The 17,014-nt window shown below is 51.6% G+C and overlaps 1 protein-coding gene across 1 annotated transcript in view; it reads left to right on the top strand.

Annotated features, from left to right (window-relative positions):
* The window catches only part of LOC132008411 (synaptotagmin-13), a 42,500-nt gene extending 37,515 nt beyond the window's left edge, over positions 1 to 4,985 (top strand). Inside the window, exon 6 of the mRNA XM_059386958.1 lies at positions 1,330 to 4,985. Coding sequence (XP_059242941.1) covers positions 1,330 to 1,634 — 305 coding nt within the window. The 3' untranslated portion in view covers positions 1,635 to 4,985. The remainder of the gene's footprint in view (positions 1 to 1,329) is intronic.
* Positions 4,986 to 17,014: the final 12,029 nt, after the last annotated feature.

Raw genomic sequence — 17,014 nt, 5'->3', positions numbered from 1 at the left:
CATGGGCTGAGACGGCCTGAAGCTTAGGGCGTCTGTGCCCCATATACCCAAGTAAGCCTCTCTCCAACATTCCGGGAGCCTTGGTTTTTTTTTTTTTTTCTGGATACCCCAGCACAGACAGACACCCGCCCCCCCAAGTCTTGGGGACCAAACAGGCTCTCTTATCGGAGCAGGAAAGCAGCACTGGTTAACAGTATGATACCTGGACCCCATGCCAAGTGCTCAGAGCAGGATATAAATAACCAGGTATTTATAGCAGGATGCAAAAAAAGAATTACCACCGTGTTCAGAAACTCTGAGCAAACAGTTTTGGGCAAATGAAATCAGAAGCGCTAGTCTTGCCGCCAGATCCCCCAGCAGAAGGCCAGGCCAGAATTCCGTGCCTCCTTTCCTCATCCCTTTCAGACAATTCTTTGTCTCCTGCTCCTTTTTTTTTTTTTTTTTTTTTTTTTTTTTTAACAGCTCCTGTCAGGACAATTACGACACAACACTTTGTCTCTCAAATCTATCTGCTGAAATAACAAACTAGCCGCATGGGGGTGATAATTATCGCCATAAATACCAAGGAACAATTATTTTCCCATTAGCTTCGGGAACCTTGACTAATGAAAACGTAATTCGGCATCGGAGCCTAGTGAGGCTCCATGCAGGCTTGTCCTGTGACTCATGCTACTGTTGGGGAGGCGGGGGGGGGGGGACAGCTCTATTGACCCAGAACGCACAAGGGCCCAGGCAGTCTGCTCTCACCCTTCACATGAAGCCGGGCTGCTCCAGTAACATTCACAAAACAACCAAGGAGAAGAACTCAACCCATCAGCAGGAGACTTTCTATCTTAATAACCAACAAAAATGCTGGGAGGGAGAACCAAGGGGATGAAGACGTGGGGATGGCTTTGTATTGCTGGTTGAGTTGAGGTCAAGTTGTGGTACATCGGAGGCACTATCTGGAATCTGGGTTGATGTGGGACACAAAGACCCTTGGAAGGGCTCATAGCAGGTAGTGGTTCAAGCTTGACCCAGTCATGGGCTACCCAGTGACCACCTTGGTGTGTTGTACTATTGTGGGTTTTCCACACTACAGCCTAAGTTCTACGGATGCAGGAAGTTTTGCTGTAACTCTATGTCTAGTGCCTCACAGTGGGCATTTAATTATTGCTGAATGAATGCGTGGCCCAGTGAGGAGGGTGATGCCGGCAGAGGGGGTGCAGAGAGAGGGAGCCTCAGGGTACATCTTTAGCCAGGGACCCTGTCTCTCTAGCCCTCAATCAGAGCATTATCCTGGACCATCCACACCCTACAGACTCACCTTTCCATCTCTCTTTCACCCAGACGTCTCCGTCAAAGTGACCTTAAAGCACCAGGCACAGAAGCTGAAGAAGAAACAGACAAAACGGGCCAAGCACAAGATCAACCCCGTATGGAACGAGATGATCATGTTTGAGCTGCCCGACGAGCTGCTGCAGGCCTCCAGCGTGGAGCTGGAGGTGCTGAGCCAGGATGAAGAGGGGCAGAGTTGTGCCCTTGGCCACTGCAGCCTGGGCCTGCACGCCTCGGGCTCTGAGCGCAGCCACTGGGAGGAGATGCTCAAGAACCCTCGCCGGCAGATCGCCATGTGGCACCAGCTGCATCTGTAGGCAGCCGCCCGGGCTCCTCCCCTTCCAGGCCCCGCCCCGCCCCTCCAGCCCTGCTGTCCTCTGCAACGTCCTCTTTGTGCCCTATCCTCATTCTGACACCCAGGAGACAGATGTGTTTGCAAAGGCTGGGACCCCGTGCCTCTCCTAGTGCACTCGTCTTTCCAAAACATGAGCAGGGTGGGGTGGGGCGGTGTGTGGAAACGGGGCATTGGGGTGGCACTGAGGAAGGTATGGTGCTCCTCTGTGCTATTGCAGAGACACTTGTCAAATACAGACCACATGCAGTTTTGGCAGGTGGACTCAGGCCCGATGCAGAGAACGCATAATGTGAAGAAGAATGAGTGCAGAGAACGTGGCTCTTTAAAAACGAGCATTTCAAAAATGGTGGAGGACATAAAGCATCCTGGATCAACTCGTGGAGTTAGGGATTGGGAATGGGAAAGGGTGGGATGAAATAGCCAGCATGACATCGTGCCCCTGACCCACGACTGTCACCCAGTGGTTCTCGAACCCTAGTGTGTGAAGAATCACCAGCAGATTCCCCGGACCTGCCCCCTGACACTCCAGATCAGTATTCCTGGCCACGACCCCGGCACCTGCATTTTTACCAAGCTCCGTGCGGTTTTGATGCAGAGGTGGGAGCACGGCGCTGGGAGAAATCCCTTCTACAACATTCCAGACAGGTTTCCCCAGTCCTTGTCGGGACTCCCAATACCCTGAGGCAGCTGGTTCCGAGGCTGGACATCTCAACTGTCAGTGTGAAACTTGGGAGGCCTCTGGTTTTGTTTTCTTTTTAATTTAATCATTTTAATTCTGAATATTTTTCCTTTGTGCTCTTCAGATCCCGTTTTTGGACTGGATTTTGTGCTTTTTATTGACAAACTCTGTCGTTTTAACTCAAAGTCCGTTTCTGTTATCTTCGGGGAGATCTTCCTTGACCAGGTGTGGGTGGGATTCCCCTGTTTGTCGCGAGGCGCTTGTTGTCACGCCCACCAGCATCACCAAAGTGACCCTCTGAGACAGATTCATCTTTCTCAGTGTTCCAGCCACTGCAGGAGGAACAGGAGGCTCGTGTTGATTTAGGCTGTTCTATCTGGCTGCCTACAAGTGGCCAAAGAAGGAAACTTGAAATAGGAAAAAAAAAAAGTCTTGCATGAATGTGTCCCCTTTCCTCAATTTTCAGGGCCTGCCACTGTCATCAGTAAGTAACCAGCAACTTGGCTTCAAATTCCTACCTTCTTATTCCAAACAGCTGTCCACGTGGTCACTTAGACACTGAGTCTCGCTGTTGGGTATACCGCTTGCCCAGGAACCAGGGTTCGCGGGTTCTGTTGTTGGCCGTCTGTCAGATGGGACAAATGACACGGCAGCTCTGTCTCTGTGAATGACGTGGCAGATGAAAGAGAGCTCCAACACCGGAGGCGCTCTCTGCTAGAAACAAAGCACAGCCCCCGGCAGGTCACCTTTAAGCGTCAAGATGGCAGTTGATGGTGACTGGAAGGGACCAGAACCATCCCAGGCACTTACAGAACTATGGATTCTGCATTTGGGCTCCTCGCTACTGACACCCAAGCTCTGAGCTTTCCAAGGTCACCCAGTCCTGTCATCTGCAAGGAAACCCCTGGGTGAGGTGACCGGTAAGGGCCTACTTCAGGCCTGTGACGAGTCAGGCCACTCTTGGCCTCTGCCTGAGGATCGGAGCGGGCACCTCATCACCTTGGGTCATGATTTTCCATTTCTGTGCAGAAGAAGAAAAGCATCCCAAGAGACAGAAAAAATATCGAATCCCTGTTTAATTGGCAAGTTTTCAGGTAATTGGAGAATTTGCGCCTTAAGGTTCGTCACTTCCTGCCAACATTTTTTTTTTTTTTTTAACTTTTTTAGGCAAAGCATTTGTTGGTGATTCCCTATGGCATGTTGCTAAGACTCCCTGCACACTCTGGCCTCCTGGTTTTGGCCAGCATGGCCCCAAGAAAACAAAGCATTTCCTCTGGGGCCTGACTGGTACTCTCCTCTCTCTAACACCCATCACTGCAGTGTAGAAAAGTCTGGATTCTGGACTTACCGTCAGGAAACACAAGTTCTGCTTCCTTATAAATTTATGCACCTGCCTCACAGTTACACTGAAGGGTGTTGGAGGTAGACGGAGCCAGAAACATCAGCTCTACAGACTGTGGTCTTTCCATCACGGGCATCTATGTCTTTGTGTCTTAAGGATTTCATTTTCCAGAATCCAGACTCAAGGTTGCCCTGGATAGGAGTCAAGTGCTACCACAGAATATCTCAGTGTCGACCACCACCTCACTTAGTGGGCAAGCGCAGGAACAAAGGAGGTCTTGTGTGGGATTTTGTCTGTTGTCTTCACTGGGGTGTTCCAAGAACCTAGAATAAAGCTAGCTGATGGCCCTCAATTAATATCTGTTGAATGAGTTAATGAGTGGAGAATAGATGGAGGACCAGACAGAGAAAGACACTGTAAGTGGCATAAAGGTCAGTCTGCCCTGAGTTCTCCATGGTAAAAGCATCAGCCGTCTGATGACAATTCACAGCCCTCCGTATCAATGTAATGAACAATAGTGGTTTTCCAGCAGAGCTCTGTCTTGGTGAATTTTAAACTGCCCAGAGACATCAGGCTGCCAAATCAACGGACTCGAGGAATCTTCGCGTCGGGGTGCCTTATACCAGATCCCTGAGCAATTTTACTACCAGCTTAGAGTAAGCGGGTCTGGGTGAAATCAACCGATCATTTTTGAAAGGCACACCTTGTACTTCGCAGGGAGCATTTTCTAAAAAGGGCATGGAGCGAGGTGAAAATAAAGGGAAAACCCACCACAGACCAGGCTGGGGCCGCCGAGGTGAACTGGTTCTCTCCTAGATACAGTGAAGGGGATGCCCACCCTCGTTAACCTGTGGCTCCACTGCCCACATCAAATCAGCGTTTATCTGCCAGGTTCCCATTGCTCCAGGCCTCGCACAGGTCTGTCCATTTCACTTTGAGATACGATCCTTGGCGTGGGCTGAGGGACCCATCACTCCAAAGGACACTATGTAGAGAGGGGAGGATGCAGAAGAGGCTCTCCGGGGGCAGTTTCTTGGGGATGTAGAGGAGTCTGAAGGGGAGGAAGCTGCAGTGTAAGCCAAACTGAGGTAAAGACCCCCAAAAGAGAGACCTAGTCCTTGTGATCTGTTTCTGCTGCCTGTGTTTCTTGTTGTCAGTGCTAAGTGTGTGTTTGTTTCTCAATCATGAACTGAAGCACAAAAAGACGCATGAGACATTGTAGTCATATGTCTGGTGTCACACTTGGGAGCAAAAATCTCTCAGTGGTAAATAAATAATTTCCAGTGGGGTCAGGGGCCCAGTGTTTTCTTTTTTTCTTTTTGCTTCGTATTTGAGACACATCAGATGCACAGACAATAATTTGATAAACACTCGTCATTAGCCGCTACCGAGTTTTAGAAACCTTGACGAATGCCATTGAAGTCTCCTTGGTTTCACTCATGAGAGCGTCACGTTTCTCCCCACCCCAAACATGTCTTCACCCCTTCCCTCCAGGTTACATAAACCCTGAGCAGCCAAAGAGTACTTTGCGTTTTAAACTTTATTTAACTTGTATCTCACTATTTGGGCTGCACATGAAAATTTTGAGCTTGACCCCTGCAGACCTATGTAGGTCTAGCTCATTTGTTTATTTATTTATTGACTTACGTATTTGCCGCTGTATCCTATTCTATGGTACAGAGAGGCCACGGTCCCATTCTCTCAGTAACATACATTTAGAGCTTTCTTTGTTTTTTTCTATCATAAGGCTGCTAGGAACATTCTCATGCATGTCCCTTTGCTCCCGTGTACAAGTTTCTCTAAGGTATGTCCCCAAGAGTGAGTAGAATAGCTGAATCAGGAAGGGCTCTCTGTGCATGGCTGTGCACATGCGAATGTGTGTGTGTGTGTGTGTGTGTGTGTGTGTGTGTGTGTGTGTGTGTGTGTCTTCATTCTCACGCCCCCTGGTGGCTTTGCTTGAGCACCGAATCCAAGGTCCTACACAGGTGCTGGGATGCCGGCCTTGATTCTGGCCCCTTGGGGGCTCTGCCTTCATTCTTGAGAAGAAAAATCAGGCAGGACCTAGAGACTTCTTTCTCAAACACCCCCCAAAGAAATACTCCTATCGCTGGAAGATCAGTGCATCAGCCAGTGGCTCTCCTGCACTCTAGAAGGTGGGCCGGAACAAGGGGACTCCTGGAGGCCTGTCACCCTAGGTTTTCTTGGCGGCTGCCGCAGGCCAGCCTCTGGAGGCAGAGCCTCTGGCATCAGGCAGAGGGCAGGGTCAGAATTTTATAGTCAGTAGGGAATTAGCCAGGGCTGATTAAAACCAAAGTTCTCATAAAAGAGAAATGATCCATGAAGAGAGCCATGAGATGTCTTTGCTTTCCAAGTCTGTGTGTGTGCAATTCCTTATTTTATATGCTGCACATATTTCTTATACTGTAATGACAACCAGAATTTTTAGTTTCATAATTAAGTAGAAGTTGGTCCTATCCCACAGAGAGCTAAGTATACAGACTGTGTTTCACGGGTAACTATGACTATGGCCCACGGGAGCCTAAAACTAACATCTAAGAGTCCGGAAGAGGGAAGAGTTCATTAATCACTTGATACAGGGCTTTCCACTGAACCGCCTTACATAATAAGCTCTGTCCCTGCATATAAAACCCACTCACGCCTAGAGCACTGTGGGGAGGAGCCAAGAACGTACATCCCAGCGTGGCTGTGTCACTCTGCGGCCTTGGGCAAGTCACTTGCGTTTGGGCCTCTGTGTCCACGTCTGTGAAATGAATTTGGACCCAATGATCGCTTGCTTTAAGGTGTTAGGATTCTGTGACCTAGACCGGCAACAATCTACTTTTCATACTAGTTTCAGTCTCCTGTCTCGTGCATGAAGCAAGAAAACCCACCCACCTGTGTTCCTGCCCTCTTCTCCCTGTGCCTGGGAGGTCCCACCGGCATCTCTGACAGTCACCCACTCCCTGAGGCGAAACACAATGTCACCTGAGGCTCTGAGTCAGCCTCTCTCCTTTGCTCTGCTCTTAATGGAGCTGGTGGTGGTAATTTTCCACCAAGAGTTTCTTTTTTTCTTTCTTTCTTTCTTTTTCTTTTTTTTTTTTTTTTTTTACTGCCAATTAGAAGCCCCAGCATTCCAGAAGCTCGGAAGACCAGCATCTGTTCTGTCTCCCTTCCCCGGCAGACACCTGGCAAGGCTAGAGCCACGGGAGGTGCTACAGATAAACTTAGGCTGTTTGGCATTTTCTTGGTGAGAGTGTTGAAGGACTGCACCCCCTTCTTCCCTCCTTTTCCTCCTGCAGGTGAGCCTGCACAGATGGTCCTCGGCATGAACCTCAGAAGCTTCCCCAAGCCAGAGATGGAGGCAGACACCTCTCTGGGGGGAGGTGAGAGGAAGTCAGTCTCGGGGCTGGAAGCCAGGCGTCGCTAAGGAAACCAGTCTAGTGGTGACCACCGTGTGCTCCAGTGGTCCCAGACGGTTTTCCTTCAGTCAGTGTGGTCTTGCAAGAGGCCTGGGCTGGAGCAAGGCTTTCCGTTCCAGTTTCCCAACACTCCTCCTTGGTGTTTCAGGACCGCCCCTTGGCAAGTGGGTGTTGGCAGGAATCCTGCTTCAGAAACCCGGGGCGGGGGGGCGGGGGGGGAGGGGGGCACTCAAGCCAGGGACAAGCAAGGAGAAACTGGTTTTTCCAGCTAAAAAACAAACAAAACTTCTCTGCAACCCCTTTTTTCTTTAAAAGCCAAGTGGGATGTGCTCTGGTGGCAAAAGGAGCACCCTCAGGGTCTCAAGGCTGGGAGGGGAAAGGTGAACCCCCCCCCCCCCCCCATTCAGACAGAGGCGTCCAAGTCAGCAGGCAGAGGAAGTGTCGGTGGCTCTGTATTACAAATCACAGGCAATCCCCTCATCCAGGGTAGCTGCAGGAATTCCGGGGGAACCAGGACGGCAGTGGGAAATCACACAGCTTTCTAGCACCTACATCCTGATCTAAGAGGTAACAATATAACGATAATGATGACATACAGCATGTAGTAGCCCACTGCTCTGTGCTGGGCACTGAAGACACAGACTCAGATAAGTGATATTTTGTAAGAGGCAGAGGGGTTGCTGAATGGGGTGTTCTTGAACCCTAAGTCCAGGCTCTGATACACGGCCAGTGACCAAGACTCTTCACTGCAAAGGTAATTTAGATGCACTCACAGTGGCTTTCAAATATTGCCTAGGACTGTGGATTGAGAATTGCCAAGCTGGAAAGAGCTGGAAAGTTCTCTTTCCTGGGGAAAAGAGGGGATGCCTGCCTGCATTGGGAGGGACCATTATTCAAGGGACAAGAGCAAGTTGGAGTAGAGTATCACTCAAGGGAGCACCTCAGGGGCCACCGCCAGCATTGTTTAGAGAAGAGGTGGGGTCAAGGTCAGATGTAGCCAGGGGTCAGGTGCATGGTCATCCTGAGCAAATGAAGAAACCAGTGCAGAGACAGAGGAAGTGGAAGAATCCAGGACTTCCCGGGTGGCCGATACAGCATTAATGGGATTATACTTTTGTCAAGGGGCTACTTAAAGCCATTCGTTCATCCTTTCACTGAATATTGATTAAATACCTACTATGTGACAGGAGTTGCACACAGTGGGATATTAAAAAGTCTCCACTTTTCCCTTGTGGGCTTTATAATCTCAAGGGGGAAGACTAGACATAGAACAATCACACACACAGACACACACAGACGCACACACACGGTGGCACACAGAGATAATGTCATGAAAGGAAATACCAGGGGGAACACTGAACAGTGCCTTGAGGGTGGCTATCTAGATAGGGACCCTAAAAGATGAGAAGAGTTGGGGCACCTGGGTGGCTCAGTGGGTTAAGCCTCTGCCTTCAGCTCAGGTCATGATCTCAGGATCCTGGGATTGAGCCCCTCCTTGGGCTCTCTGCTCAACGGGAGGCTTGCTTCCCCCCTTCTCTCTGCCTGCCTCTCCGCCTACTTGTGATCTCTCTGTCAAATAAATAAATAAAATTTAAAAAAAAAAAAAAAAGACGAGAAGAGTTCAGCCATACAACCATCCTGGGGGAAACCATCCCGGGCGGAGGGTGCAGGGTATTGGGAGGTCCTGAGGCAGAGAAGAGCTTGGTGAGCTTGAGGAACAGAGCAGGGCAGTGTGCCCGGAGCTCTGTGCGAAGGACACAAGCTGAGGCCAGGAGGTAGGCAGGGGCTGGACTACACAAGGCAATGGTCAAGCTCGTGGACTTTGGAATGCACTCCAAGGGAAATGGGAAGCCACTGGAGAGGGTTAAGCAGAGAGGACACCATGACTAGATCTGTGTTTTCAAAAGATCACTGTAGAAACTGTCCCATGGGGGGAGCTCCTCAGGTCTTTGGGAGACTGGCCAGCGTCCTGAATCTTCTCTCTGAGTTGAACTCAACTTGTCCTTTGCATCTTGGAGAGGGTTGCTGGGGAGCGGCTTGGGAGAAGGGGGAAGGAAGGGAGTGGGCTAGACTTCCTGGTCTTTACCCCATCCTCCAAACCCTGCTTTGGGGAGAGCGACCTCATGGCCAAGTGCAGATGGACAATCTTTCTGTTCTTTGCTTCCCGGTGATGGAATCATTCACAAACTCCAGACACGGTTGCCAGTATGTCAAATCTGGATGGCCAGCCGTGCAATGCAGACAGACCCTGGTTCATCTGGGCTGCTCAGACACGGACAGCTAGGCCCCTTTGCTCCTTCCTTCCTTCTTCCCCCTCCTCTGGGAAAAGAAGAGAACCAGAACATTCCATGGGAACTGTGCAGTGGCTTTCACAACAGCCTCTGATTGACCAACTGGAGGGACTGGGAGGGTCACAGGCTGGGAGGAAGATGGCAGGCACTAAGAAGACCGAGGTTAAAAAGGGGGGAGAGGGATCGGCTCCTAAAAAAAGCCAGACTACGGGAAGCAGACGCTGAGAGTAGGAGAAGAAGGAATAAAAACACTTATCTGTGTCTTTATTGAGTTTATGCCCATCTTCATTCTAAAACAATTTGGACAAAGTGTTGCTGATCGCCCATCACCAGGTCAGTGCCGTTAGCAAACCACCGGGGCAAATGTTCTCGAGGGCAGGACAACATGTGGAGAATCGAGCAAGGCAGTCGGAGGGAGAATCAGAAAAACAGTCCGTCGGCAACAGCTCTGTGCGCTTCCTCCAAGATCTTTTGTGGCGTAAAGGCATGTGGGGGCAGTTAGATTTATTTTAAATCGTTTTAGTTACATCTCCTTTGGGTCAGATGGGTGGGTGAGGCATGTAGGTTACCTGCTGGAAATGGACTCCACTGGGGAAAGAGTTAGGAAGGGGCTTCTTCTAGTTCCTTCCAATGGGACAGCAGGCAGGCTTCCAGCCTGACCCTGGCGCCCTTGAGATGGGACCCATTCTGAATGGCCTAGAGCCCAGGCCTGGGATGGAGGCAAGAAGGCAGAGATTTGACTTTGGCGAGTAAATTTAAATGCTTTTATTAACAATCTTCTTACATTACAAGGATAATATGACAAAAGGAAAGTTTCTGCGTACATATTATGATAAACCAACATAGCTCTATTTGTATCCAGTGTTCTAGGCCCGTCACACAGGTACTATAAAGCGTAGTCTGCAAAATAATAACATCGAGAGGTTTTTTTTTTTTTTTTAAAGAAAGAAAGTATTAACATATTAATATGTATGTGATAATAGACTCCTAGGTATTTCCCCCCACCCCCACTTTATTTTTCCTTTGTGATTGAAATGAACCGGTTCAGCAGCGTGGGGGTGGAGAGAAGGAGAGAGGGCCCGAAAAAGAGCAGATTGGACTGCTGGCTCTTCCCCAGAGACCAAAGTGAAGACGGAGGGGTGCCCGAGGGCAGCCTGGCCCTTGTCTTCTTGCGAGCGGTATTGTAACCGGTTGTCCTCCCCTGGATGGGGGACCCGGTGCCCGTGAGGTCCAGGTTATGCTCTCTCTCTCTGAGGTACAGTGCATCGTGGGTTGCTCCCCTGGGATGCCCACCCCTGGCCACGGGTCTGACCCACCGCCATGGCAGGGGCTGGCCTGGTCTCTCTGGAGGCACTGGAGGGTGTCCCGGGCCCCAGCTGGCATCCAGCTGTGGCTCAAGGAGACCCAGGCAGATGCGGAGGAGAGAAGAGGTGGGCATTGGCAGAACAGACCCGCCCCGGACAACAGGTGTAGGGGTGGGTCTGCTGGAGACTGAGGTACATTGGTAGATGGCAGGAGAGGAGGACGTGGGGGTCAGAGGAGGCTCGGGGACAGAGATAAGTGCCTTTGGAGAGCTGAAAGGCCCGGGCCAGTCCAGGGAGCCGAGGATGCAGCCAACACGGGCTGGCTCCCATCACCTGTGGCCCCATCAGCCCCTCCTCTCCTACCTGCAGGGCGGAGAACCGGTAGAGAGAAACCTGGAAGCTACATGGGCTCCTGGTTCAGTCAGGGCCGCAGGAGCCCTCCGTCGGTCTGCCAGCCGCACCAGTGCCCCCCCCCTCCCCCGCCCGCAGGCCTCCAGACATGCCCTTCCCGCCTCGGGTGGCAACAAGGACAAGCCAGGGATGGCATCCTCCCCAGCAGAAGCGGATAAGCTTGGGGTACCGGGCTCCGCCTCTGCCCCGAGTCACAGAATGAGAACAGTGTACATGAACTAAACCTGCCGGTTATGGTGGCGGTGGGCTGCGGGGGGTCGTTGGACCTCCACGCGGGAGAGGGGGGAGCGTTGTCCTGAGTACGGCCAGCAGCAGCAGCTGTGCAAAGTGGGCTGAGCCACAGCCCGGCTTCGGAACTTGAGTTGCCACTGAAGTTATGAGTGTGTGGGCAGGTCTGTCCCACCTTTCTCTGGTGCCCACCTGCCCTGGCCGGAGAACCCCCCGCACAGCGGGCAGCACTGGCTGGCGCTCCTGCTGCCCACCTCACCCCTTGGGGGGGGGACGCCCCGGGGCAGCGGGCAGTGAGGGGGTGAGGGAGCCTGGGCTGCCCTTCCTCCAGAGGCTTGGCCTCTAAGGGGCAGCAGAAGCACCTAAGGTGGGGAGGGCGGCCTCCTCCCTGGGCACCCCCGGGTCCAATTGGCACCTTTCCTATTGCCACCAGTGCTGCTCCTTCCGGGGGGAGGGGTGTGGGATGGGAGGGCATTGGGGAAATTGTGCAGTGGTCCCTCCACCAGGGCCCAGAGACCACGTCCTCGTGCCAAGCGGCACTGACAACCAAAGCGTTGGATGGTGCGGGGCGGGGGGCGGGGGGGGGGGGGACAGGTGAGGAGGAATACGGGGGAGGGGTGAGGAGGGATGGGGGGCCCCTGCGGCTGGAGCGCGAGTCTCCTTCTGCCTCAGCCCAAGCCTGCAGGGAAGGCGAGAAAGTGCATGGAGAGGGCGGGGAGCCGGTCACTGTCCCCTCCTCTGGGGAGGAGGCCCCAGGCCCTGCACACCTGCCTGCTGCTCAGGCAGCTCCCACCGCAGAGGCTCCGCCTCCTGCCCCTCCCCCCCCCCTTAGCCCGGCTCCGCGACAGGCTTTCCCGTTGCTCTCCCAGCTCTCTATAGACTCTATTTTTTATATCTATTTAAAACATAGAAATGTATAAATATATAGGATATTATTTATAGATATATAGACGTGATTTAATCTCTTACTCGCGTGTATCCGTACTGTATATGTCCGTATATACAATATATATGCTGTAATATTTGTATTACACACTGCACACACCCCCTGCTTCCATGCGCTCACGCTCCTAGGGAGACTGGATTGCATAGGTATTTGCAGAAAACACCACTTTGGGGGATTGGGGGTGGGGGGAGGGAAAGCCAGATGGAAGAGAAGGGCCGTACCATTTTCCTCCCCAAAGGGCACTTTTTCTCCCTCTGGCTAACGCACAAGGATCACCTCAGAGGCTCCTTAAAAATATCACAGCTCCATCCACTCAGCTAAAGGACCCTGTGAACAGAGAGCAAGAGAGGGGTCTCCCTCCAAGCAGAAGAAGGGCCCTGTGTGTCTCTGGACAAAATCCTCCCTCCTCAGGACGTGAGGAAGAAACCAGACCACAACCCATGACCCAGCACCACCTCCCCCAGGAGGCTGGTGTCTGGAATGGGACGGTCCCAAGGTTACCTGCCTTCCAAACATGCCACGCCCACCTAAGGAGGCCTGGCCTCCCTGCCCACAGCTACCTCAGGCTGGCCAAGCTAGGGCAGCCACCTGAAGGGGCCAAGGGGCGTGAGGTCCAGTGTCACTGGAGCCCTCATCACAGACTGGGTGTGGGGCCTTAGATACGGCACCAGTTCTACTCGGAAATTAACCCAGACCACGTGCCAAAACCAGATCCAGATGCAGAATCCTCTTCCTGGAAGGGGTGGGGGGGAAGGCAGGTGAAGGAATCTACATGTTCTACTTCAACTCCCAGGCTGCCTCCTGGACCCCTTAGGGCTCCAGGTGACCAGGAACCCTACACCTGCCTGGGCCAAGCCTGTAGTCCATTCCCGTGTCACCACGATCATTTTCGGCATCCAACATGCTTTTTCCCTCTTTTCTCCTTCTTGGTATCACGTCCAAACATAGGGAAAATATTTAAACACAACTTTAAATAATTATAAGCTTCTTCCTCCAAATGACAGGGTTGACACAAGCAGGTCAAGGAGAGGGGGCTCAGCAAGACGACTCAACATGGAAACATACAGCGGGGGCTGGAGTGAGACCCCTGAATGCCCTAGACTCAGGGCCCAGCACCCAGGCCGGCCATGCAGACACCCTGGAGCTCGAGCCTGCTCTCATTCTCCAGAGAGGATGAGAAAGTAAGGATCTGCCCTGCATTACAGGATGTGAAAAAAAGAAACAGAAAAAGCAAGTGTTTTGGATGCCTAGACTCTTACCTTCAACCAGGCAGGCAAAACATGGGCATTCCATGTGGTAAGAGTTGTAGACAGGGTTCGGCTGTCCTCAGGGTTCACAGATACTGGATGGCTCTGGGTGTCTCTTTCCTCCACAGAGGGGAAGCAAACCATCTTCATCACGAGGGCTTGGGGGCTCTGCAGTGTATCTGCTTGACATAAATGGCCGTGACCCTGAACTCGCTTCTCACCCACCTCTATGAGCCAAAGAAAGTCACCAGTCAGCCAGCCCCACTTGGACAAGTCTCAGCCCCAGAGACAAACATGTCCTTCGAAGCCAGGAGCTGAGCTGCAGGGCTCGACAGCATCTGAAGTGACCACATTCGAGATGCCAGGACCGGCTGGCCACAGCTTTTTACGCCCATCGAAGGGAGATTAGGCTAGGTAAGCATTTGGTTCCTGAGGCTAGACCCCGTGGGTCTCAATAGCCTGGGAGTCTTTCCCAAGGAGGCAGAAGAGTGGAAACACCTAGGCTAGAAATCACAGGCAGCATTCACGGGATGGCAGCACTGAGCCTCCTGGGAGCATCAGGTTGAAAAAGTCCCTGTGTGAATTGCAGTGGTATGTCACCCAATTTGTTCCCCGGTTACTCCCAGTCCCAAGGCAAAGTGACCTTCAGAGTGCCTGACACAGCCCAGGCCTGGCTGGATGCAACGTTAAGTCCTGAGCTCCCCGAGTTTTAGAGCACCTTGCCCAACTTCAAGACCTGATGCATGGACACTTGCTGTCCAGCGCTGCCAGCAGCTTCTAGCTTCTAGCCCCGAGGCAGCTTACCAGCTCCCAGCTCTCTCAGGAAACACGGGGTAGTTGCTGGCATAGGCCCAAAGGATTTTGTCCCCCGCCCCAGATAAAAATTTGAGGTCATTTTGGCCATGGCCCTCTTAAAACAGCCAGAGCCCTGACTAGTGCTCAGGGAGACATAAATGATTGACCCAGGGGGATAGCTCTCAGCGCTGGAGGTGGAGGGAGGCAGAAGAAAGGAGAAGGTGTAAGGCATCTGGTGGCTAGAAAAAAGGATCCCAACCTACTGTTTCTGGCCCCCACCAAGGCCCCCTTGCCAGCCATCTCTGCCCTCAACCCAGCTTAGTTACTCTGTGTGATGTTCAAAGAAAGCTCCCACGGACGGGACAGTTTGTGTGTGTGGTGGAGAGGATGTCGAAGAGGGACAGGTGAAACCTTGTGCTTTGCAACAGTATCCATGTGACCACAATTACTGACCCGGATGGGGAAAAGCAGGCGGTGGGGGGAGTTTAGTTGAGTGGGGGGGAGGCTCATCAGCTTAAACTAGTGACACAGTACAAGGCTGGGAATTCCAAAGCCTCAGAAAGAGCTCTGGGCATTTCCTTGCTAATTCCTGCTCTCTCCTTGTTCAGAGGACAGTAGGGAAGAATGTGGGACCAGGGAGGAGGCTGGCGGGGTGGGGGGGGGGGGGGGTGAATGTCACCAGGCAGGGGTGCATTGATTTGTTGAAGAAGGCAGCATATGAGGCCTGGCAGTGGGACAGTCGGAGAAAACCAGTTTTTTTTTTTTTTGTTTCTTGTTTTTTTAACATGCTACATCACTGTTGAAAATGAACAAAAAAGTTTCAAAAATAATATATAATATATATATATATATAATATATTTATATAATGAAAAGCTATCGACTAGCAGCAATGATTCTAAAGTTATCTTAGCACCAAGACCATAGGGGTGAGGGAGGGGACGTGTGGGGGGTGAGGGGACTGGGCAGGACAAGGAAGGGGGGAGTGACATGTTCAGTGTTGATGACATTTCCACTATGGTTCTCGACAGTGGTATGAGGCCTCGGAAACGAGATAAACCCAGAAGGAAGGAAGCCACCACAGTTTCATGTTTGAGCCAGGCAGGTTGGGGACACGGGGGCTTTGCTTGTGGCCAGATCACACTGTCCTTCACCCGCCCTCTGCCATGAGAGACGGGTGGGTCCCTGTAGAACTGACCATAGACGACGCAGCTCTTCCTCCCTCCCCCACACAGGACCTGTATCCACAATACAAGATCTCTGCATACCCAATATGCATAAATCAGACGTGGAAACATGAACAGAAGTTTTTAACAGCTCACGCACATTTTTTTTTTTTAAAGAACTCCCTTGCGAGGTATACTGGTAGTTAAATGAACAAAAGAGCATTGATCACACTCCTCTAGCTTAAACCGCTGCTTGCCCCAGGGAGTAGGCAAGTGGCTATTTCTAAAGCTTATATCATGGTTGTGTGTGTGTGTGGGTGTGTGTGCGTGTGTGCTCACGCATATGTGTGTGTGTGTGTGTGTATGTGTGTATAGGCTGATGCCTTGAGAGTCCTCTTGCTTATTCCTTTTCCTTTAGGACATCTCTACCCTGTTCAAATGAAGGAAGCCTTCCCCGGCGTGGGTGCAATGCCTGTTTTCCCACTGCCTTCTGCCAGGTCCAAGGGTTCATTACCAGCCTTGTCACCAAAGAAGGCCTCGAGCTCTAGAGACCCTCCTTTGGGTCACGCATAACCCAGGGCACAACTTGCATTGACATCTCCTGCCACTGAACTAGAGCAGGAATTTGATTTTTAAAGGAACAACAACAAAAATACCCCCGACACATTCTGTGATTATAAAGACAGAGCATAAATAATTCATGTAAATGAAATACATACCTTTCATTTTACTTATTTTTAGCCCCAAATCCCTGCCCTGTTAGGGTCTGGATTTCTTGGCTCTTCATTTCCCCCCCAGTCCTGGATCTGACTGGAATTAAATTATTTTACCCCACACTACGTAAGAACAGGAATGCAAAAAATCCCCTTCCCCATAGACACACACACCTTGTCCCTTTCCCAGGATTTCAAGCTCGGTGGTAAGGCGATTTTGCCTTCAGGATGACAGGTAAGATCTTTAGGATCGGGGGTTCTGGAAGGAGGGAATCCATAACCCAGGGATGGGAGAGGCTACAGAGGTGGGCAAGTAGTGGGTGTCACAGTTTGACCGACACGTTTGTTTCTAAGACAGTGAAAGAACACTCCTCAGGAAATGCATACAGACCTGCTGAGCTGAAATCAGGGGGAGAGGGAAAGAGTCACAAGCCCTGATCCAGATACACCACCCACCCCGTCCCAAATCAGAGATGGGATTCAGCTCCACCAGCGTGGCCACAAAGGGGCCGACCACCCTGTCGCAGAACGAATGAGAAAAGGGAAGGCAAGAACAGAAACCCAAACCCAAACCCAAACCGCTCCAGCCCCAAGCAAAAACGTACAACAAACCACCTCGACCGGATGCCAGAGACCAGTCCTTAAGCTTCAGGCTGTTGGTTGGCTGGGAGGTGGGAACGCGTGTGGCCCCAGCAAGGGCTTCCGTGAGGGAAAAGGATGGCCACGGAGGCTACAGCTGCCAGATCGTGTAGAGGAGAGTCCGTTTCCAACATCGTTCCTTTCTGAAAGCTCCCAGTGGCTTC

This window comes from Mustela nigripes, unplaced genomic scaffold, assembly GCF_022355385.1.
Source record: "Mustela nigripes isolate SB6536 unplaced genomic scaffold, MUSNIG.SB6536 HiC_scaffold_148, whole genome shotgun sequence".
NCBI classification, from domain to species: Eukaryota; Metazoa; Chordata; class Mammalia; order Carnivora; family Mustelidae; genus Mustela; species Mustela nigripes.
This window is presented reverse-complemented; position numbering and strand designations above follow the sequence as displayed.